This window comes from Phyllobates terribilis, unplaced genomic scaffold (genome assembly GCF_046119375.1).
Source record: "Phyllobates terribilis strain yellow unplaced genomic scaffold, ASM4611937v1 Scaffold_2__4_contigs__length_985480577, whole genome shotgun sequence".
Lineage (NCBI taxonomy): Eukaryota > Metazoa > Chordata > Amphibia > Anura > Dendrobatidae > Phyllobates > Phyllobates terribilis.
The window spans coordinates 220,175,686-220,201,237 of NW_027362762.1; the positions used below are offsets into that span (position 1 = coordinate 220,175,686).

The 25,552-nt window shown below is 39.6% G+C and overlaps 1 protein-coding gene across 1 annotated transcript in view; it reads left to right on the forward strand.

The window, feature by feature from the left end:
- Window positions 1-25,552, forward strand: part of VWA8 (von Willebrand factor A domain containing 8) — a 524,780-nt gene that overhangs the window by 470,111 nt on the left and 29,117 nt on the right. The window contains exons 40-41 of the mRNA XM_073663915.1: window positions 6,428-6,584; window positions 8,448-8,556. Coding sequence (XP_073520016.1) covers window positions 6,428-6,584; window positions 8,448-8,556 — 266 coding nt within the window. The remainder of the gene's footprint in view (window positions 1-6,427; window positions 6,585-8,447; window positions 8,557-25,552) is intronic.

Consider the following 25,552-nt stretch of genomic DNA (forward strand, 5'->3'; position numbering starts at 1 on the left):
ATGTTCCTCATCATAGAGACAGCCAGAGAGACAGATAGGGGCTGGCAGGTCTTTTCTTGCTAATCTGGCCTAGAGCACCAAGGAAAGACCCTGCTTACAGGGTAGACACAGGAACCGTTTCTATTTAAAGTGCGGCTGGTTTATTGCAATCCTCATAAACCATGTCACCAGAAAACATAAATACAGCCTTTGTCCGGCAGAAGGTAATACATAAAATAACAAGTCCATACAATAGTGCTGGTTAGCCCACCTGGCTTAGAGTCCAGCTTCCAAAGGACATTCAGTTCAAGAGACCTGCAATGTCCATACAACCAGCATGTGTGAAACAAAGCTTTTAGTTCCAGGCCCACCCCACACCAAATGCTCTAAAGGCAGTGAATTTTATCCTCTGACCTCCTCCCTATCTACAAGTGTTCAATCATCCTAGCGCTAAAGATGTATGATTAACCCCTTATTCCTTTGTGTGCTGGAACCTTTTTCCTATGTTTAATTACTGGCGCTAACAATATCAGTGCTACATATCTCCCCTAAAGTACTTTGCCAGTGACTTTGTCACACTACATACATGCACACATGGCTATGGTCATATAAGACCACAGAAAGACAACAGGTAAGTTGTATATACTAGCCCCAGCTACAATCAAATACAATTAGCTGCAGTCAGACAGAAATAAAGTGCGAGTGCCAAGCAGCAGATTTGACCACAGGCTAATCTATCTCTCTATCTATCTATCTATACAGTGCATTGTGAAAGTATTTGCCCCCCTTGAACTTTTCTACCTTTTGCCACATTTCTGGCTTCAAACATAAAGATATAAAATTCTAATTTTTGGGGGAAGAATCAACAACAAGTGGGACACAGTTGTGAAGTAGAGCGAAATTTATTGGGTATTTTAAACTTTTTTAACAAATTAAAAACTGAAAAGTGGGGCGTGCAATATTATTCGGCCACCTTGAGTTAATACTTTGTAGCGCCACCTTTTGCTGCGATTACAGCTGCAAGTCGCTTGGGGTATGTCTCTATCAGTTTTGCACATCGAGAGGCTGAAATTCTTGCCCGTTCTTCCTTGCAAAACAGCTCGAACTCATTGAGGTTGGATGGAGGGCGTTTGTGAACAGCAGTTTTCAGCTCTTTCCACAGATTCTCGATTGGATTCAGGTGCATCCTAAGCATTTAAAAAGGTCCCTTAGACTGTTTCAGTAGGCTCCACAATCATAGGGAAGACTGCTGACTTGACAGATGTCCAGAAGGCAGTCATTGACACACTCCACAAGGTCCCAGAGTTCCAATTTTCATTTGGAAATCAAGGTCCCAGAGTCTGGAGGAAGAGTGGAGAGGCACACAATCCAAGCTGCTTGAGGTCTAGTGTGAAGTTTCCACAATCAGTGATGGTTTGGGGAGCCATGTCATCTGCTGGTGTAGGTCCACTGTGTTTTATCAAGACCAAAGTCAGCGCAGCCGTCTACCAGGAAATTTTAGAGCACTTTATGGTTTCCTCTGCCGACAAGCTTTTTGGAGATGGAAATTTCATTCCCCAGCAGGACTTGTCACCCATCCACACTGCCAAAAGTACCAATACCTGGTTTAACAACAACAGTATTACTGTGCTTGATTGGCCTGCAAACTCGCCTGACCTTAACCCCATAGAAAATCTATGGGGTATTGTCAAGAGGAAGATGAAAGACACCAGACCCAACAATGCAGACGAGCTGTAGGCTGCTATTAAAGCAACCTGGGCTTCCATAACACCTCAGCAATGCCACAGGCTGATCGCCTCCATGCCACACCGCATTGATGCAGTAATTGATGCAAAAGGAGCCCCGACCAAGTATTGAGTGCATTTACTGAACATACATTTCAGTAGGCCAACATTTTGGATTTTTAAAAAAAATTTCAAGCTGTTGTTATAAAGTATTCTAATTTAGTGAGATAATGACTTTCGTGTTTTCATTGGCTGTAAGCCATGATCATCAACATTAACAGAAATAAACACTTGAAATAGATCACTCTGTTTGTAATGACTCTATATAATATATGAGTTTCACCTTTTGTATTGAAGAACTGAAATAAATTAACTTTTTGATGATATTCTAATTTTGTGAAATGCACCTGTATGTATAATGTCCTTAGCATTTCAATACAAGCATGTATATAAGGATACGAATCTTAAATAAGTTAAGGTATTTAAATTGTCAGTAACAATCTGCTTACAATGGAAGATCAAATGGAGGAAATATCCATGAGCCCTGTTGCTCATGTAGCCCTGTAGCATTCACTGATTGCCTTCTGCTACATCTCTGTTATAGCTACTCATAGACATTGGCATTTTAGATTTTTGTATCTTAATCATAATATGAATATAAGAATCATATATACTTAAAAACATCTATATATTTCTGATGTCTTTCCTCTAAACCAGGGGTCAGAGAATCACTAAACATTGACAGTGTGCTCTGCGGCGGCTCAGAGCACACTGTGTGGGGTGGATGCTGTCCACTGTTCTAGACTCCCACAGGGTAGAACGGTAGAGGACCTGTGATGACATCAAGGTCACATGACTATGATGTCACCACAGGTCCTGAAGCTGGATGAAGTGAATGCAGCAGTTATCAGGACACAGCTGCCCCATCCTGCTGCAGGGCATGAAGGGGCCTCAGTAACACGGCTCCTGGCACAGCACATTATGTGGGGCTCCTGGCAGGAACCTGGTCTAAGCTGTATGATAAGTATGCACTAAACTCCAAATCCCTCCATAATCCCGCCCCCATATGACCAAAGCCCCACCCCTTCCTCAACCCACCCTTCCGGGCCATGGAAAAATGGTCTTGCTTGAAGCCGGTCCATGGTGCAAAAAAGGTTGGGGACCATTGCTCTAAACAGTCTTTCAAAAAATTGGTCACATTTATGTCTCGCATTTTGAGATTGAATACAGATTTGTGTATATATATCTCTACATGAGTTGCTGTTTAGCTCAGTGTTTTCCTGCTTATTTTTATTATATTCTATTGTTTTATCTTGAATTCATAATAAAATATTCTATTTTTTAACTTCTGCTTAAAAACTCTTTTTTGACCTGTGACTATATGTCTCTGGGTAATGTGAAAATATTTAAATTTGGGAGTGATATGCTTAATATTTGACATATGTGGCAATCCCTCCAATTAGAAATGGAGTTTAGTTCTCCTAATAAGCTATGTCGCTTTCCCCATGTGCAGGACATTGCAGTAGCTTAAGTATCCATGGTTACAACCACTCACATAGTGAAAGTTAGTTAGTTGCTAGTGGCCGTAACCATGGATATCTAAGCTACTGCAATGACCTACATGGGTAAAGTGACATAGCTTATCGAAAGTACTATACTACATTTCTAATTGAAGGTATTTGCTAATATTATTAGACCTACTACATATTGGGATAGGATCTTGAAGAAGGGAATACCCCTTTAAGAAAAAAAAACTGGAACATTCAAGGAAGCAGAGGGAATAAAGTAAGAGGAAAAACTGGCCTCTTTAATCTAAAAAATAATTGTATTTGTTACGTTTCTTGAGGCAATTTTCCAAGATTTTAGTAAATCTTGGGAACAACTGTGACGTTTGAATAAACCCTTATTTTATATGGGAGAATCCCTCTGTAATATTACAGTTATATGAAAAAGTTTGGGCACCCCTATTAATCTTAAGCTTAATGTTTTATAAAAATTGGTGTTTTTGCAACAGCTATTTCAGTTTGATATATTTAATAACTGTTGGACACAGTAATGTTTCTGCCTTGAAATGAGGTTTATTGTACTAGCAGAAAAATGTGCAATCTGCATTAAAACAAAATTTGACAGGTGCATAAGTATGGGCACCCTTATCATTTTCTTGTTTTAAATACTCCTACCTACTTTTTACTGACTTACTAAAGCACTTTTTTTGTTTTTGTAACCTCATTGAGCTTTGAACTTCATAGCCAGGTGTATGCAATCATGAGAAAAGCTACTTAAAGTGGCCACTTGCAAGTTGTTCTCCTGTTTGAATCTCCTCTGAAGAGTGGAATCATGGGCTCCTCAAAACAACTGTCAAATGATCTGAAAACAAAGATTATTCAACATAGTTGTTCAGCGGAAGGATACAAAAAGCTGTTTCAGAGATTTAACCTGTCAGTTTCCACTGGGAGGAACATAGTAAGGAAATGGAAGAACACAGGGACAGTTCTTGTTAAGGCCAGAAGTGGCAGGCCAAGAAAAACATCAGAAAGGCAGAGAAGAAGAATGGTGAGATCTGTCAAGGACAATCCTCAGACCACCTCCAGAGAGCTGCAGCATCAACTTGCTGCAGATGGTGTCACTGTGCATCGGTCAACTATACAATGCACTTTGCACAAGGAGAAACTGTATGGGAGAGTGATGCGAAAGAAGCTGTTTCTGCAAGCACGCCACAAACAGAGTCGGCTGAGGTATGCAAAAGCACATTTGGAGAAGCCAATTTCTTTTTGGAAGAAGGTCCTGTGGACTGATGAAACCAAGATTGAGTTGTTTGGTCATACAAAAAGGCGTTATGCATGGCAGCAAAAAAACACAGCATTCCAAGAAAAACACTTGCTACCCACAGTAAAATTTGGTGGAGGTTCCCTCATGCTTTGGGGTTGTGTGGCCAATGCCGGCACCGGGAATCTTGTTAAAGTTGAGGGACGCATGGATTCCACTCAGTATCAGCAGATTCTTGACAATAATGTTCAAGAATCAGTGATAAAGTTGAAGTTACGCAGGGGATGAATCTTTCAGCAAGACAATGATCCAAAACACCGCTCCAAATCTACTCAGGCATTCATGCAGAGGAACAATTACAATGTTCTGGATTGGCCATCCCAGTCCCCAGACCTGAATATCATTGAACATCTGTGGGATCATTTGAAGAGGGCTGTCCATGCTCGGCGACCATCAAACTTAACTGAACTGGAATTGTCAAAAATACCTTCATCCAGGATCCAGGAACTCATTAAAAGCTACAGGAAGCGACTAGAGGCTTTAATTTTTGCAAAAGGAGGATCTACTAAATATTAATGTCACTTTTCTGGTGAGGTGCCCATACTTATGCACCTGTCAAATTTTGTTTCAATGCAGATTGCACATTTTCTGTTAGTACAATAAACCTCATTTCAAGGCAGAAACATTACTGTGTCCAACAGTTATTACATATATCAAACTGAAATAGCTGTTGCAAAAACACAAATTTTTATAAAACAAGAAGCTTAAGATTAATAGGGGTGCCCAAACTTTTTCATATAACTGTATATTCAACATGGAAATTACTACAAGTACTCTGTTTAGAATTGGAGGTGCACGGAGGAAAAGTAGCAGTCCTCAAGTGGCATACTATTAAATCTATAATTTTTTATTATAAAAATAAAGGAAAAATAACCCTTAAATGTAACTCTTTACTAAACACTCTAAAGTGTAAGATAAAATCCAAATGTAAGCGCGTGCAACTTAAAAAGATGCAAAGAGCAAATGACCGACCACACTAATCCACCTTTCAAATATATCCATTATTTAGCAGTAATAGTTGTCCTAGTTCACAGGTTATCCCGCTTGTGAGCCGGGTGTGACAAGAGCAACAACCTTTACTCTCACAAATGAAAGTGGTAGAAAGCTTCAAAGGTTTTGAGGTCCTGCTTTAGAACATCCAGCCATCACTCCGCCGTGGGCCTCAGAGGTCGGAGAACTGGGACAAGGAATCTGTCTTCTACATCTGAAGGGTTTTCATCATTCCAATATAACCATATATTGTGACACCTATGTGAACTTTTGAGGAAAACAAGACAGTCCTACCTAGCAATTCCCTAGAATTTGTGTTGACACATGCTTATTATTAGTGTTCACATTGTGAGGGGCAAAGGAAAGGTCAAGGATTCATTTACTTCGGGATTCCTCCTGTTTGCCTACACCAAGGTGCATATAATGTGCAGCCTACACATTCATGGCACATGGCTGTCAATCATTTACTGTGTGCTATCTTTTCACACATGTATGCTATGTAGGATAATAAACCCGCCTGTGGTTATAACATAATTGTTTGGTTTAACACACGTGAAGCGATAACACATTCATGTACAGCTAATGCTTTCCTGTAGAAGACAGGCAGAAACTAATACTTGTCATTATATAAGAACGCAGTGAGTGTCTGACATCAGCAGGACTCATGTTCTCATCAATCAGAAATAAAGGTGAAATAATCATCCCCCATCGTAACAGTTTTTATATTTATCCTATGTTGTTCTATGCTCATGTAGATATCTTTCATGCTATAAAATAATATATCATTATTATTGTATTGCACTCATGCCCCCTAGTAGAGATGAATGTGAAAGCCTGAAATCTTCTCTTTATGAAATTAGAGTGAAGTAACCGTAATCAAAAGAGTGAAATTTGATATTATTTCCCAGGTGGCAGGGACACTGCCGGATTGGGTGGAAAGGGAGGTCCATATCGTCTGGATGCAGGACACAAAGTCCACCAGGTGTCACAGGCTGAAAAAGATGCTGTCCCTGAGGAAGTAAAGCGAGCGGCTAGAGAAATGGCAGAGAAAGCCTTTAAACAAAGGTAACATATGTCCCAGTGATGACATAAATGAGGACCTGTCACCTCTCCTGACCCATCTGTTCTAGACAATACTTGTACTCCCCATGAGACTACAATTCGGAGGCCTCTTTTAAAATTATGCATTTTGATGATCATCTGTTATTCCTCCAGGGAATGCGGGAATAAATTGACAACTGGATGTTTTCATTCTTTTTGTCAGTTGGATGTGTGCCTATTGTTTGCCTAAATGTGGACCGTATCTGCACAAACTCATCCGTCAATGCGTTTAACTGGAATATTTTATGCCCCATTCACATAATCCGTGCGAAATGTAGAGCATGCTCCTTATAAAAGCAGATTTTGCATCTATTTAATCTTTAATTATAGCATTTGAGAAATATATAAAGACATGTCTGTGTGTCTCAGGAAATCTGTCATTCTTCCTTCTTTCTCCTGCTCACAATCTTGTATTTTCTTGTAAGTCAATTGTTTACAGCCGGAGCCTCCCTCATATGCTGTCAGGACAAAAAAAGCTGTCAGCTCCTTTATGGTGCCCCCTCTGAAAACAGAAAGCACACGTGAAAGTAACCAGCTTTGTAATATATCTTATCAAATAAATCTGCTTCTTTATCTGCTGAGACTGCTTATTTCTTTTTGAAATTTTCAATTTATAGGTAATATCTGTATTCGGTGAAGACAGATTGTTACATTTAAGGGGTTCTCCGAGAAATGTAATAAATGTAAATAAATAAAATATATAATGCACATTTAAATAGTCAACATTTTTGAAAATACCTTTATTTAGTAAAAATATATTTTTTATCTACTGCACTCTGTCAGGATTCCAAAGATGCCAGCTACCATCAATCACAACCCGTCCTAGATTTCAGGGGACACGCAGTAGGACCGGCTGCGTGAAGAACATCTGCTGAATGCACATTTCTCTGTTCAGTCAACCTGACAGGACACTGAGCAGAGCCGGACTAAAGGAGAAGATAAACATGTTTCTTTAGCTGCCTGAGAATGAACATTATTGTTAGTCAGCCTCACCGTTTTAGTTCTTCTGAAATCTAGGACAGGTTGTGATTAATGGAAATTGTCATCTTTAAAAGCATGTAGTAGATAAAGCATACCTTTTTGATACATAAAGGTATTTAGAAAAATGTTTAATATTTAAATGTGTTTTATTTTATTATTTTCTTACATTTCTCAGAGAATCCCTTTATTGAGATATGAGATGGCAGTTGCTACTAATAAGATTCTATAGAGAAGGGAGGATCAGAGCCCCTCAGCCTCCATATATATAATATTCTATCAGCAGCAGCTGTCATCTCCCCTCTCAGTAATGTGACAATCTGTCTTCACTGACTACAGATTTTACCTGTGAACTATGAAAATTGCCTCTTCAGAGAGGAAGAGGACTTGAACTCTATCCCGAAACACTGTGTCACGTTAAAGGGTCATTATTGACTTTTAGGATTGCTCCTTCCAATAGGTGGCAATAGAGTTCAAGTGATCTTTTTTTCTGAAGAGGCAATTTGCATATTTAATTTCCCAGAGGAGCATTGCGGAGATTAATAAGCCTCCTCACACTGGCATGCCGTCCCTGGCATATCACTCTCCACAAGGAGAAACATTACCCCTTAGATCCCACCTGTGAACTGTGAATTTTGAGAATTAATAATCAGTCCTGGCGGAGAAAGAAGCAGATTTCTCTGATAAGATATATTACAACTTTTCTTTTTTTTCACATGCACTTTTGATTTATGAGATAACAATTAAAACAATGGGTCCTCTTTAAGTTTATATTCTGCTTGCCTTTGTTTCATGTCTATACATTTTTTTATGATGTAAAGAATTTTCTGCGTATAATTTTGCTTATAGGTTGAAGGAAATTCGAATGAGCGAGTATGATGCTGCTACATATGAGCGTTTCTCAGGAGCTGTTCGCAGACAAGTTCAGTCTCTTCGGGTTATCCTGGATAGTCTACAGGTATTCTGATGCTTTAGATGAAGGATAAAGGAAATTGCTTTGGATACTGCATATTGCCTGTGGTCATTTATCTGCCATATGTATGTCAAAAGAATATGCAGCTAATATACATAACACACATTACCTGATCAGTGTTATGATGCAACAATGATGCACTGTATTAGTGCATTTACCAAGAAGAAATCCGAAAAATGTGTTTCATATTTCAGAAATAAATACACAGGGACTTGTATAAGACGCCTTTGAAGGGTTAAACCAGTTTGCGATAATAACTTTGCATTCTCTCAAACTAGTATAAGGCTTAACCCCTTAGTGACCACCAATACGTCTTTTTACTGACCTGCGATATAAGAGAATAACATTCCCCGACAGGTGATAATTCAGTAGTTGTCAGCTGTACACTATAGCAGACAACTTGCCATGATCAGTGTTGGCACCAACCGAGGCCGCTTAACCCCTTAGATGCTGCTGTCAATGGTGACTATAGAATCGAAATAGTTAACAGTGTGAGGGGCTTCCTCTTTAACCCCATTGGCACCCTGAGATGTTGATTGCGTGGTCATGATGTTTCTTATGGCAGTTAATGGCCAAATAACAGCCTTAGAGTCTGCCGGCTATAGCGGCCTGTTCAGACGTTATCAAAATTTAGGTGGTAAAAATAAACCTTTTCATTCCTGTCATGCCACTTTGCATTAATACCTGAAGGGTTAATGAACTACCTGAAAGCAGTTTTGAATACATTGAGGGTTGCGGTTTTTAAAATATCACTTTTGGGTGATTTCCAGTATATAGAACCCCTAAAGTCACTTCAAAACTGAACAGGTCCCTATAAAAATAAGTTTTCCTTGAAAAAATGAAAAATTACTGCTACATTTTTAAACCCCCTAAAATGCTAACAAAATAAAACAACAGGTGCCGATGTAAAGCAAACATGAGGGAAATGTTATTTATTAATGTTTTTGTGTGGTGTGACTATCTGGATTAAGGATATAATCATTCAAAGTTTGAAAATTGCAATTTTTTCTACATTTTTGTCAAATTTCTCATATTTTTATAGATAAACGCAAAACATATCAACCTAAATTTACCATTATTATAAAGTATAACATGTCACGAAAAAACAGCCTCAAAATCAATGGGATTTGTTGAAGCACTCCAGAGTTATTGCCACATTAGTGACACATGTTAGATTTTAAAAAATTGGTCCAGTCACTAATATATATTTTACTTGCTTGCCTTTTGCAGCCAGCTCAATGCTGACCTTTAGGCCGGGGTCACACCAGCGTATGGCATGTGAGGCGAGCGAGTCGGATACGATATGCTAATGACACTCGGCTCCAGCTCTGCTGCGAGCGGGAGCCGAGTGTCAGTGCTCTGTGCTCCGATCCTCTAACATGAGAGGATAGCAGCACAGCTGCGGAGGAGACGGAGAAAGTAACTTCTTCATTTCCTTCGTGGCCTGACTTGCTGTATATCGGACTGCACTGGGCTGACATCCACGTGCAGTCCGATGTTTCACTTGCACCCATAGACTTGTAATGGGTGCGAGTGAATCGAGTCTCGCTGCAAATTGCAGCATGCTGCAATTGTTCTCTCATGCCGAATCGGCATGAGAAAATAATCGCTGATCTGCACTGCCCCAAAGTATAACACTGGGCCGAGTGCTATACGGTGTTTTATCGCATACCACTCGGCCGTATTATACGGTAGTGTGACTCCAGACTCAAAGGGTGCATGGGAATAAACCACTACCAGGTGTCTGTCTATCATAGAGATAATGGATGTTGTCTGATTAGATGGGCGCGGCCTCCCTCAATACAACTGTGTTAAGTGAGGCCGGAAACAGTCTAGTCGGAAAGTGGCCAGCAGTTTGCATATCACAAACTTGCGGTCACATTATCCCTCGCTCCCGTCACCGGTGGATCCTCAGAGTGTGCGCGATGGGAGGATTCACAAGTCTGCAGTAACATGCAGACTGGACAACCCCTTTAAGACTATTGCTGCAGAGCAAGATGTGATGTCAAAGATAGGGTTGTCATTTTGGCAGCTTCTTCTGTACATCCGAGAAACATACTTACTTTCTTTTGTGTTGAGAACCCATAGGGTGGAATTTATCATTCCTGGCATTTTATACACCAGTCTTGAAACATAAGTTTGATGCTGGAGTAGGTTGTGGCAAATTTATTTATTTGGGCAATTTTGGGCTGCTTGTGTGTAAGGAAATTGAATGCAGCTATGAGTTGTCATAGATTAAGATACATTGCATGTCAGTTTTCTGGAGTGCATGATGGTATATTTGTTGTGCCGTTGTGGACCATTCCTCCTTGGGGAAAAAAGTTGAAAAATTTGTAATAAAAAAAATGATTCTGGCGCTCCCACCCAACTAAGTGCACAACTTCTGCAAGATATCTGCTTAAACTTAGCCTAATGAGGAATAATGTAAATTAATTACTATAATGAAAATTATGCTCTGGTGTCACTATTAAAATTTGGAATCAGTTATACAGATCTATGAATAATGAGATCAGAAGCGAATATTTTAGGGCCGATTTATCAAGCATGGCGCTGCGCACTGTCACACTACACCAGTAATATTTCTAGGGTGCAAAATCTATCAGTTTTGATAAATTTGATGGGTGGGTGTGACCATGCCCCTGTCTCTGCCCCAGCTCTGCCCATTTTGGCAGTACACACTGAAAGCACCAAAAGTTCTCATTGTGCAAAAATTGGATAGCTTTTCAAATCTGTAAAAAAAAAAAGATTGATAAATCAGCCCCTTTCTGTATTACAATAAGGAAAAAATAGAGGAAAAAAAGCAGCATTGGAATACAAATAATGTATGTTGGTGCAAGCGTTCAACAAACCTGATCCAAACAGTCCTATCCACCGTAACTCCAAAAAAGTAAGAATATTTAGGCAGCACTGTAAATGAAATAGATAGGGAATTAGGGAATCTATCAGTAAGATCACTTTCCCCTAAAGCACATACATGGGCGCGCAGTTCCATTGACACTTTTAAATCTTCTATTTGTTGCTGTAATTTGCTATCTCATTCATATGCAAATGAAATGTTATGTTATGTGCTCTGAGCATCAGAGAGCACTTAACAAGTCACTTACACCTCAGGTTATTTCCCCTTCCAGCACCAGCCTCATTAGCTTGATTGATAGCTTTTAATGTCCAATTTTCTTGCCTGATGCCACACAGACAGTGAGCTATCAATCAAGCTAAAGAGGCTGGTGCTGGTCAGGGAAACAACTGGGGAGGCTGGTTAAGTGCTATGTCATGTCCAGAGCATTTAACTCCTCATTTGCACATGAATCGGATCGGGTTGACAGGTTACTGGGTGGGGCTGGCGAAGACCCAGCGGTCATGGTCCACATTGGCACCAATGACAAAGTGAGTGGTAGATGGAGGGTCCTTAAAAATGATTTCAGGGATCTAGGTAGGAAGCTTAGGGCAAGGACCTCCAAGGTAGTTTTCTCAGAAATACTACCAATCCCGCGAGCCACACAGGAGCGCCAACGGGAGGTTAGGGAGGTGAATAAGTGGCTAAAGAGTTGGTGCAAGGCAGAAGGGTTTGGGTTCATGGAGAACTGGGCCGACTTCGCTGTCGGCTACAGGCTCTACCGTAGGGACGGGCTGCACCTCAATGGGGAGGGTGCAGCGGTGCTGGGGAAGAAGATGGCTAATAGGTTGGAGGAGTTTTTAAACTAGAGACGGGGGGGTGGAAACCAAGGAAATAGGTGGGATGTGAGGCAAGCAAGGGGGAAGGGGAGAAGTGAATATAATGAGGGTGGAGAGGGGGGTGGGGATAGTACAGTTAGATCGTTAGAGAAGAATAGGATGCTAAATAACCCCAAAGTTTTATCTTGCATGCTGACCAACGCAAGAAGCCTGACCAATAAGGCGGATGAGCTGCGGGCGCTTATATCGGAGGAGAGGTATGACATCGTAGGTATAACAGAGACTTGGCTAGACGATAGCTACGACTGGGCGGTAAATTTAACAGATTATAGTTTATTTAGAAGGGACCGGAAACAGGGGAAGGGCGGAGGAGTCTGCTTATATGTAAAGTCACGTCTAAAGCCCAGACTAAGGGAAGATATAGGAGAGGGAGAAGAGGGGGTCGAGTCCATGTGGGTAGAGATAGAGGGGGCAAAAAATAATAATAAAATATTACTGGGGTTCTGCTATAAGCCACCAATATAACAGAGGAGAATGAGAAACTGCTATTAGGACAAATAGACAAAGTAGCAAAACATAATGAGGTGATTGTAATGGGGGACTTCAACTACCCGGATATTGACTGGGAAACAGAAACCTGTAGATCGCAGAAAGGAAAAAGGTTCTTGACAAATATCAAGGATAATTATCTCTCCCAACTAGTGCAGGAACCAACGAGAGGGAAGGCAGTGTTGGACTTAATATTGACTAATAGGCCTGATAGAATAACTGAGGTACAGATAGGGGGGCACCTAGGTAATAGCGATCATAATATTATCAATTTCAAAATGCCCTTCAGTAGGGTTATCAATAAGGGAACAACTAAAACATTAAACTTTAGGAGGGCGAAGTTTGATCAGCTGAAAGAAAACCTTCAACTTATAGACTGGGACAAAGTTCTTAATCAAGGAAATACGAATAGTAAATGGGAAACCTTCAAAAGAATTCTGAATACTCAGTGCGAGAGGTATATACCGTATGGGAATAAAAGGGCCAGAAATAAGAGGAAACCAATATGGTTGAACAAGAACGTAAAAGGGGCGTTAAATAGCAAAAAAGAGGCATTCAAGAGATTAAAACAGGAAATCAGCAAGGAGACACTAATGTGTTACAAGGAAAAAACGAGAACCTGCAAAAAAACAAATAAAAATAGCAAAGGAGGAAACAGAGAGACGTATTGCTAGGGAAAGTAGATCAAATCCCAAACTGTTCTTTACGTATATAAATAGTAAAAGGATTAAATCGAATAATATTGGACCGATAAAAAGTGATGAAGGCAAAATCATAGAGAAAGATGAGGATAAAGCTAATCTATTAAATACATTTTTTTCGTCAACTTTCACAAAGGAAAAAGAACTAACAGGCGAAATGAGAAGTGACAAGCTTAATCCTCCACTAAGTATGACAAATCTAACCCAAGCTGGGGTACAGAAACGCCTCAGTAACATTAAAATAAACAAATCACCAGGACCTGATGGCATACACCCACGGGTACTAAGGGAACTAAGTAATGTGACAGACAGACCGTTATATCTTATATTTAAGGACTCTGTTGAGACTGGGTCTGTACCACTTGATTGGCGACAGGCGAATGTAGTGCCAATATTCAAAAAGGGAGCAAAAAGTAACACCGGAAACTATCGGCCGGTGAGTCTGACGTCCGTTGTGGGCAAAATTTTTGAAGGCTTTATTAATGAGGCAATCATGGAGCATCTTGATGCTAATAATCTATTAACCCCGAACCAACATGGATTCATGAGGAATCGCTCCTGCCAAACAAACCTGATTGACTTCTACGAGGAGGTTAGCTCTCGAGTAGATCAGGGGGAACCAGTGGATGTCGTGTATCTCGACTTCTCAAAAGCGTTCGATAGCGTGCCACATAATAGGTTGGTATACAAAATGAGAATGATGGGGCTGGGGGAAAATGTCTGCAAGTGGGTAGCTAACTGGCTAAAGGATAGAATGCAGAGGGTGGTTATAAATGGAATATACTCAGATTGGGTAAGCGTCACTAGTGGGGTACCACAGGGGTCTGTACTAGGCCCAATGTTATTTAATATCTTTATTAACGACATAGTCAACGGGATAAATAGTAAAATATCAATATTTGCAGATGACACAAAGTTATGTAAAACAATTAATACAAAAGAGGATAGTGAAGACCTACAGAGGGATTTGGATAAGCTGGGTAGGTGGAGCATTAAATGGCAAATGAGGTTTAACGAGGAGAAATGTAAGGTCATACATATGGGAAGGAAAAATGGAAGTCACCAGTACTCACTGAATGGGAAATCATTGGGGAATTCAGAGATGGAGAAGGACTTGGGCATCTTGATTGATAGCAAACTAAATTGGAGTGCCCAAAGTCAGGCCGCTGCTGTAAGGGCAAACAGGGTAATGGGATGTATCAGAAGAGGTATAGCTGCAAAGGATGAGAACATTGTTCTTCCACTGTACAAAGCACTGGTCAGACCACACTTGGAATACTGTGCTCAGTTATGGGCCCCAATATATAGAAAGGATATAAATGAGCTTGAAAAGGTACAAAGGAGGGCAACAAAATTAATAAGGGGAATGGAGGGACTGCAATACCCAGAGAGGTTGGCAAAACTAGGACTATTCAGCCTGGAAAAGAGAAGGTTGAGGGGGGACATAATAAATGTGTACAAATATGTTAGGGGACAGTATAGAGACCTTGCCCGGGATTTGTTCAAAAGGAGGGATATTACGGTAACAAGAGGGCATTCACTAAGACTGGAAGAGAAAAGGTTTCAGCACCAGCATAGGAAGGGGTTCTTTACGGTAAGAGCAGTGAGAATATGGAATTCACTGAGTGAGGAGACGGTAATGTCGGATTCACTAAACCAGTTCAAGCGGGGACTGGATGCTTTTCTAGATACCAGGCAGATTTCTGCATATACTTAAAAATAGAATAAAATAGTAGGTTGATACAGGGATTTATTCTGACTGCTGGTTTCAGAGTCGGGAGGGAATTTTTCCTCAGGTGAAGATTGGCTAAATCATTTGGGGTTTTTGCCCTCCTCTGGATCAACTTTAGCAATTACAGAACTAACAGGTCGAACTTGATGGACGCAAGTCTTTATTCGGCTTTACTAACTATGTAACTATGTAATTAAAATGCTTGGGGTAGAGGTTGCTCTTACCCTCAGATTCCCTTTAATAGCGGAAGGCAATGTTTCAGCTTGACAAAGCCATTTTAAAAATGTTATGTTTAGCTGATTTAAAGAGGAGTTCATTTATAGTTCAATTATTTTTATTAAACAGCATCATAAAAGAAACATGCTAGAGATGCAATCAGTAGATAAACTGACAGGCAAAGCAGACATGATTAACAATATACAAGACAAGAAAGGAGAAGGAAACAAAATAAATTGAGAAGGAAAGATAAAGAAAACGGGAAAAATGAGGAGGGTGTTGGTCCAAACTTACAGCTTTGAATTAGTTTGGTTATCTAGCTAAGATAGGAATTCTTCAGATTACTTAGACAAAAATAAAGGCTCCATGTTCTAAAAAACTGGTCAGTACGGACATGGTCCCAGACGATGGACTGCTCCATCCTAGGAATGTCCTGGGGGGTATCCCAGCAACTCCACGGGAATGGGTACCTGTGAGGCTAAGAGTAATTCTTTCATACTGCTGCCTCAGTGTTCTTTTTTTAATGTTTTAGTTTAGATACTTATTTTTTTTTTCATTTAAACTATATTGCACTCCATTTATAAGTGCAAAACCCTAAGTGTATGTGCACACGCTAAGTATTTGCAGCTGAAGTTTTTGCACCAAAACGCTGCATTTTACAGTACCAGCAAGATGAGTGAGATTTCTGAAATCTCTCGCCCCTTATATTTTCCTTGCAGATCTGAAGCAGTTTCGTATCCGCAGCACTCAATTCTGTCAGCGTTTTAGCTCCCATTCAAATCAACAGGGAAAAACTCATCAAAAACGTGTGTATTTTATGCAGCATTCTTCCTGCCAAGAGATTAGTTTTTGGTGCAGAAATTTCTGCTGCAAATACTTAATATGTGTTCAAATTCACTGTGATGCAAAAATTTCTGTGTTTTTAGTCCTTCAAGCGACAAAAAATGTTTTGACTCTCCCGAGTCTCTCTCCATGCTAGTCGCTTGAAACACTGAGTGTTCTTTCATCATTTGTATATTATGCTGACTGCATTAAACATGTCATTTTTTGCATAATCCAAAGCAGGGGCGGACACTGATAAGAGGACCCCTGTGTAAGAACAGTATATGTGCCCTTTGCAGTCCAATGCTCGCCGCTTTGGAGGTGGAAGTGACCCCCTTACATCTTGGGCCCCTGTGCAGCTGCACAGGTAGAACCCCTGGTGTGTCTGTCCTTGATCCAAAGAGTGTGCAGTGAATACAAATATATGTAGGAAGGATCCACCCTGATCTGCTTGCACCTCCATCTACAAAACACTGAGTGCACTTCTAATTTTTTAAACATGTGCACATACACTAATAGGTACTATAATAAACATGTTGGAAAAATGAAGTAAAGAAACGGAACAGAAAACGAGGTTGGTTCACATGGCGTGATATGCTGAAATTACTGACGATTCCAGCTACAAGTAATAAGCAGTCGTGCATTACAGCTGTCAATGAATACCAATTACATTTAATATGTTTACGTAATTATCTTACTAATTACCCTGAGCCCACGGTACATACCATATTGTCTGCTAAACAGCTACTAAAACCAGCATCAGTTATGTCTATTAGATCATAGTGCAGTGTAGGCTCTATGTGCAAATCTAGATGACGAGACAAATGTGTTGGAGCAAAATGTCCTTCTTCAATAATAATAATAACTATTATTATTAGGACATCAGGAGAGAACATAATTTAGCACCAGCATATTACCTCCTGGCTGCAATCCCAGGCTTCATAGCACTGAGTATACGATCATGATGTCCTCTGCAAGGTAAGGCTGAGATTAGATATGCAGACTTCAGCCACCTTCACATTGTGAATTCCTTTCAATCCCCGTTACCCATGTGAAGAAATGCTTAATTATCTGCCTTTATTCAAAATAATAATTCTATTAATTATAATAATATAGTCAATCCCTGGATCCTATAGGCGCGTTTATATTGGGCGACTTGTGGCCATTAAAAGCAGATCGGTCGTAGTTTAGATGCCTGTTTAGATAGGTCAACCGCACTTCCGTGCACACAGACAATTGTTAACCAGATCACTCTGCGCTCATAGAATATTATTATTCTCAGCAGCACATGTAGTATTTACACAGGATGATATGCTGAGCAATCTTATACATAATAAACTTTTTATTGCAAAATAACCATTTTTCTTCTAAACAGCAACTAATAGCACATTAAATATTCATAAAAGTGAATGTAAAAGGTACAAGTTATATCATATTTCAATGTTGTAATGGAGATGAGGATAAATTACTCCTTTTTGCCGTTTAATTATCTCATATGCCATCTTTCATAATATGGGTATTGGTTTGAGTAGCTTCTGAGAAATCTCATTTTGCCATTTTACAACACAACAATGCCAGGCTGCATGATCTTCATGCTACTGTGAGCAGCCTGTGCAGCCCGCAGCGTCTCCGGACTTGTCTCCCATCAAGCACATCTGGGACGTCATAGGTCGGCAGTTGCACAGGTTGCTGCCAGCAGTGGATGTGGATGATTTGCATGTTTAAGTGTATTCAAAGTGGCAGAACATTCCTCAGACAACCATTAATATTTTCATTGAAAGCATGCCAATGCATGTTCAATGGATATAAGAAGTCTACACACCACTGTTAAAATTCCATGTTTTTATCATAAAAAAATCATATCAAGAAGCATCATTTCAGAACTCTTTTTCTTTTAATGTCACCCATAATCTGTGCAAATCCCTGAGAAACAAACTGAAATCATTTTGAGGGAGAAATTAAATATAACAAACCTAAAATAATGTGGTTGCGTAAGTGTAAATACCCTCTTATAATAGGGATATGCTTGTGTTCAGAATTAACCAATCACATTTAAACTCATGTTAAATAGTAGTCAGTACACAGCTGCCATCATTTAAAGTGATTCTGATTAACCTCGTATAAATTTTAGCTGGTTTAGTAGGATTTTCCTGACATTTTGTTAGTTGCATTTTACAGCAAAAGCCACGGTCCATAAACAACTTACAACACAGCAAAGGGATCTCATTGTTGAAAATTAACAGTCAGGAGAAGTGTACAACATTTTTTTTCCAGGGCATTAGATATACCATGGAACACTATGAAGATGGTAATCAAAAAGTGGCTTAAATTTGGCACAAAGTGACATGGCCTAGAACTGGACGTCCCTTAAAAATTGATGAAAAGACAAGAAAACTATTGGTCAGGGAAACTGAAAAGAGGTCTACCGCAGCATTAAAGTAGCTGCAGGAATTTCTGGCAAGAACTGGTTGTGTACTGCATGTGACAGCAATCTTCCATATTCTTCATATGTCTCGCCTTGTGGGTGGGGTGGCAAGACAGAAGCCTTTTTTTTTAACAAAGAAATCCAAACCTGGCTTTGTTTTGCCAAACCTACATCAAGGGTGCCAAAAGCATGTGAGAAAATGTGTTATGGTCTGATGAGACCAAGGTTGAACATTTTGGCCATAATTCCAAAAGGTATGCTTGGCGCAAAGCCAATACACTGAATCACCAAAAAGAACACCATACCCAGAGCAAAACATGGTGGAGGAAGCAATGTACTCTTGGTCTGTTTTTCAGCAGCTGAAATTGGGGCTATTATTATCAAGGCAGAGGGAATTATGAACAGTTCCAAATATCAGTCAATTTTGCATCAAAACCTTCATACCTCTGCTAAAAAGATGAAGAGGAATTTCACCAGTTAGCAAGGCAACAACCCTAAGCAGACATCCAAATGAGCTAAAGAATGGCTTCGCCAGAAGATGGCCAAAGCTTTGGAATGGCCCAGCCAGAGGCCAGATCTGAATCCAATTGGAAATCTGTGGCTGACATGAAGAGGGCGCTGTACACAGGAGATGCCCTCTCGATCTCACAGATTTGGAGAACTACTGTAAAGAAGATTGGACAAAGATTGCCAATTCTAGATGTGCCATGCTGGTAGACACCTACCCAAACAGACTGAATGCTGTCATAAATTTAAAGGGTACATTATTTTAATTGTTCATTATAGGTGACATTAAAAGTAGAAAAAGTTACGAAATTATTCTTCTTGGTCTGATTTTTTTTTTTTTTTTACATAACAAAAACCTGGTATTTTAACAGGGGTGTGTAGACTTTTTATATCCAATATAATATATGGATTTACTAGTACAAAGGATTATTCAGTCATTTTACGTGAATCTTTAACTATTTAAAAAATAAGGGATTAGCAGAATGCTGAATATTGTAAATTTTTCAAATACCCCACAAATTAAGTCTTGATGACAGATTAAGTCTTAATTGCGTTCAGATTCAGACCATGTATATATAGCAATATTTTTAGAACACAACTGTAGTCAGGTATTCAAGAGTAGGAAAGGTAATTTACTTGTGAAATAAAAGTGTTTTTATACAGTTCACCCTATTCATTGTCGTGCATGTTGTTTCTCCCAGTCCTTAGGCAATTCACATTCCTGTGCAGAGATCCAGCTTATGAGGCATCAAGCAGTACTACTGAAATGTAACAATAGGTATCCAATCCAGCACCAGGTTAAAAAAGTGAAAATGTTTCAATATAGCTTCATTGTATGCTTATGCTATATATTTTAATGAAGTTACAATAAAGTTTTTTTTTTCACTTTTTTAACCTTTTGTTGTTTTCGAAACCTATTCTTACCTTCAAAGGTCATTAACTGCCATTTCTTGTGAGCTATGGATCGCATACTTGTATTTCATGCACGTTCTGCTCTTCTGTTTCCTTCTGACACTTGGCTCGGCTGAGTGTTCATGTGTCTTAAATTCGAAGAATGGAAGTTTTGTTTGTAAAAATAATTACTATTTACAGACGCTGCATTACATTTGAGAAAGGTACGTATAAAAATAACGCTAGTGGATAGTGGACCCACTGCACTATGGACTGGGCTTACCCTGGAGGGGCATAACTAAGCAGCTACCTGGTGTTCACTGCAACCTCTGATGGTAGGGTCAGGCTTATGCGGCAGGTAGCTGACAGCTACCACTCCAGGGCAGTGTCCGGCAGTAGCAGCTGACCACAAGGGTCAGAGACGTAAGTTCGGATACTGAGTCCTAGACAGGATGGGACAGCCACTTGGAAAGGTACAGACAGTTCGGCTATGGATAGCCGACAGGACTGCCACTTGATACTGGTTCAGACTGTGTGGCTCTGTATAGCAGGCAGTATGTAGGTTAGCAAACACTGGAACAATATCAGGCAATTTTCTTACAAAGAGGACCTAACAACAGGCAGGCTAAAAACACACTAACTAGAATGTTGCTCAGGCACCTCCCAACAGGTGGAAGTGCCTTAAGTAGTAAGCGTCTTCCAGCTATTGGCTGGGGAAACATACGAGAGTGTGCGCTATCCCTTTAAGAGACCAGGGACACACGCGTGCTCTAAGCGCACTGTCTGGAGACCTGCCAGGAGTGCGCAGGGACAGAAGGCGGGCTTCCGGAGTGGTGAGTGAGTCGGCGCCCCTGCTGGGGGAGGGGTGCGGAGGCATGCAAGGACACTGGCGCTACATAAAAGAGGTCAGTTACTTGTATTAAGATCCATAACAGGCAGATATCGCCTCTGGGGCTTGTAGTTGATACCAGGCAGTTACCCTATTATACCTTCCATGTTCAGAGCTATTCTAACATTTTCTGCCAAACAAAATCACAAGTGCTACACAGCTTGGTAAGCAATTTGGGATGAATTCTTTATTACATATGCTGTCCTCAGGGGTCCAAAACACATGTGCCCTCTGCTCCTGGACCCATCTCCCACTCCTCCCACTATTGTATAAATCCTTTTACTACTTAATGCTGAAATCTGTTTTGATATGGACATGTTTGGAACACTAAACTTTAGCCGCATAATGACATGCTGGTGGTTTATTGACTGCAATCCTTGTCACAGGTTCTTTCTAAGAGCAGGTGAAGCCCCAGGGTGAAACTCTGTGTCATCTTATTGCACTTACCGTTATAAATGGACTGATGAGTCTGCTTAGAGTATTCTTGGCTGCAAACTTATTGTGCTCAAGGTATAATTTATTTGTGTAATTACCCATCAAAGCTACCAACATTTAGAGGACAGTGTTGTGGTTTCAATACAATACATTTCTGCAGAATTTAGCAGATTAAGATAGTTCTTTGAAACTTCCTAGTAATATAATTTAAAATTCTGCATCCCAATAGATTATCTCTGGTGCTTATCTTAGGCGTTTATTGTTTAGTCATACATATGTAACAAAAGTCTGTATGCGTTATCATCAAGCAATTCTCAGAAACAGATATTTTCTGGTAAGAGACTAACATATATTGTTGACAAATTACCAGCAAACAGGACTAGAGAAGTAGTTTTTATAAATAAAATGATTTTATGAGGATCTTCATATTTCTGTTCTTATATAAAACGTCCTAGTTTAAAAACTTGTTTTTAAGATCTTGAGAAAGGCGCCGGTCTGGTGTAACTGTGGTTCCTAAATGTGTCCACTGTTCAATAATTCCACTCACAGTTGATCATTGAATATTAGGAGGGAAGAATTCTCATGTCCTGACTTGTTACACCTGTGGCATCTTATTACACCTGTGGCATCTTATTACAGTACCACTCTCTAATTCAGTGAGTATAGAATGAGCCATTATTTCAAAAATGTATGTAAAGGCAGACTGCATGGTGAGGGACTGGATTTTATCCACCTGGGGTAATGCGACTGAGTGAAAAACCTTAACTTAATGATCGAGAGGTGTGTTCATAATAATAAATAATATAAATAAGATTCACATAAATATGGAAGTAATTTTTATACCGATGAAAACATAGATTTCTATTTTTTTTTTATGGTATTTAAACCTGCTTTAATGAGTTCTGTCATTCACTGAGATACAGATCCAATTACAGGAGAATTTGTTAGAGCTCTCAACCTTCAAAGGACTTCAAGACCTCTTTGTGAGCCATGCACATGAGCGGCTCATATGCAGAATTGCATGATGTCACTTCTAAGACATGCTTTTCAAGTAATAATTTGCTCAGCTCCGAGTTGGCCCACAACATGAAGATGCTAACTCCAGCGAGATTGTATCATGTCTGTGAAAAGGCAGCCAGCCAGCTCGCCATGAAAGAGCTACTTATAATTTGGGAGCTAGCACACCAGTTGATAAGCAAGACATCTAACACAGAGAGTATACGTTCCATAGGAAGCACATACATTCATTTTTAAGACTTTACAAGAATTTAGCATGGTATTGTCAAATGTAAATAAGGAGAAATATAGCAAAGAAACAGTAGAATAAATATTGTCGACCAAACTGATAATTAGGACGTCATGTGTCCATTGAGGGGGAACAAATTTATATAAAAATGTGTGGGTTAGTTTGAGGGTTATGTCCACAATGACAATATCATACATTTCTCTTTTGGACCTTTTGTGTCTTTTTTCATCTCCATCTGCTTTTCTATGCATTTCACAGAGGTGAATGGGCGATCCTATTCTTATGTGCTAAAACTACATTTCCCAGCAGCACACTGCTACTACTGAGTACTGCATACCCCTCCCACTCTTCTCCTGTGCTCTTTCTTACAGAGATAGTTAAATCTCAATGTTTAAAAAAGAGATGGGAGCGGAATAAAAAGCAAGAAAGAAGGTAGAATGAGTAATGAGAAAGACAGGAAAAAAAATGAAAGAGAGAATAAAAAGAGAGAAATACATAGGAAATAGAGATAGAAAGAGACAACAGAGAGGAAAGGGGCAATAGAAGGGAAAGAAGTAGTGTAGTATACTATTTATTGTATTAAGTTATTGCAAATAGTAAATGCAAACATGGTTTTATAAAAATGTCATAAGGTTAGTTCTGTTAATATATATCCACATTAAATAATAAATGTGCTGGGTAATCAGGGTGATGGGTTGGTGCACACACATTGTATGTTTAAATATTTTTGTTCTTGCAATGTGCACTTGGAAGGTCCAGTGTCCTCTTATAAACGTGATCATACTGTCTCCTGCAGGCACAGCAGAGCTGAGCATAACATAGCGAGTAGTGCTACAACCTGGCTGTGAGAGCAGTGAGGATGCTGTGAGAGGTTTTGGAGAATGGGTTATTAGACTAGGTCATTAGGTGCATCAGTTTTTTGTGAATTTAACAGTGTCATTGGGTGCAAATGCAACTAATATCAGTGGGATCTTCAGTATCAAGCATAGCCGAGCTTTGCTAGAAACCTGCCGTCAGATTAGTGACAATGCCTTGAGTGGTTTAATAGACGGGGTCATGAGGTGCATCTGTGCATGATCGACCGACAACATTTTAAATAATGGACGTTCTATCCAGTGGCAGAGGAGGGTAAAAAGAGCCCTGGGGGTGGGAGGGAGTCATTAAGGGGATGATATCTGCAAAGCAGAGCAGATGTAAAAAAAAAAAAAATATATGTTATTGGCACAGATGATTAATTCTGTATTTACCAAAAACTGAGACCACATGATGATTTTGGGAATAACCCTTTAATACAATGAAACCACGTGGCTTTATTTTATTTCTGTATGCATTTAGGGATTTACATTCTTTTTTATATTTGGGTTAAAAGCAAAATAAAAAAGTGTAATAGACTTCATCATTACACAGGTACACTCAGTAAGTCAGCATAGTTTCTCCAGTGTGGATGTAATATATTGGGCTAAAGGAAGAAAACCAAGAGATGACATATAGCAAGAGAACAGTGTCTAACAAGATGTGCCAAATGTATTGCGCTGTGAAAAGTTGGCTTAGCTTCTGCATGCCTTGTTTTGTTTTATGTTCTTTAGGTTAAGACAGTATTAAATCTCCCCCAATGGAAGAATGTTGTGAGCATGCTTTGTGTCATGTACGATAATCACTGTGTACATTGTGTGGGAAGGAATAATAGAGCGTGATGTGTCCACATCTTCTATTGAATCGTGTTCTGTGCCTCCAGCTTTGTAATCGAGATATTACCTGTCACTATAATCCTGCCCTCCGCTGATAATAATGCCCTGTATCTGTTTTTTTTTGTTGTTGTTGTTTCAAGCTAAAAAGTCATACAAAATGGGAAAAATCAGTATATTTTGAGTTATCCGTCTTTTAATTGTGTGTTAAAAGTAATGTGCGACCCTGTGAAAATGCCTACTTAGTCAGTAGTGGCAATATATACAAGCAGTCATTCAATCACATATAGAACAACAGATATTAAAAGCATTTAAAAACACAAGTGCAAAAGGGAATATACACAGATTTATGTCAATTCCCAGCCCTCCTAACGGGAACACAGTTTTATGAGTGTCCAAATATGAGTCTACAAGATAAAATCTATCTATTCAGAGCCCACAGTATTATCATGTGAAGGTACAAGCATACCAAGAGTGGTCTTTAGAGCAGAATGTGGAAATAAAAAAAATGTTAATAGTACTACAAAGTAGTGAGTGAAATCCCCAGTTCAGCAGACCTGGAGGGACGGTGTGTTTACACAGCCCCTGAGGAAGCCTCAGCTAGTGTCGGAACACATTGGATTTGGTCTGCTAAATTGGTGATCTCACATACCATTCTGTGGAAGGTCTGGGTCATGACACATTTAGTTCTGTGTAGCTTCCTTTGTGACTTTTGCTCTTGGGATTTTAAATACTTACAATGTCTGTGCGTGATATATGTAGTTTAATGAATACTGCTTGTATATGTAGCAAGAATTGCGTTATTTTCATTATTCGTATGGCTCTACGGAAAGTATACTAAATTTGACCTTTTCTTGATATTATTTTTATTTTAAAGGCAATCGGTCAGCAGATCTTTTGATATGTAATCTGAGAACAGCATGACGTAGGAGCAGAAACCGTTATTCTAGTGGTGTCACTTTCTAGGCTGTCTTTTGCTGTTTCTATAAAATTAGTGTTTTATTAGCATGAGATTATCACTATAGAACTAGGAGTTTTCTGTCTCCTGGTCCAGCCACGCCCCACTACTAATTAGCAGCGTTCTGTCCATATACAATGTACACAGAAAATTGCCAATCAGTGGGGTCATTATCCGCTCAGCATTTCAAGCTCTGCTTGATCTGCTGGAGAGAAAACTGTGATTCACACCTGCTGCATCCAGTAAACTGATA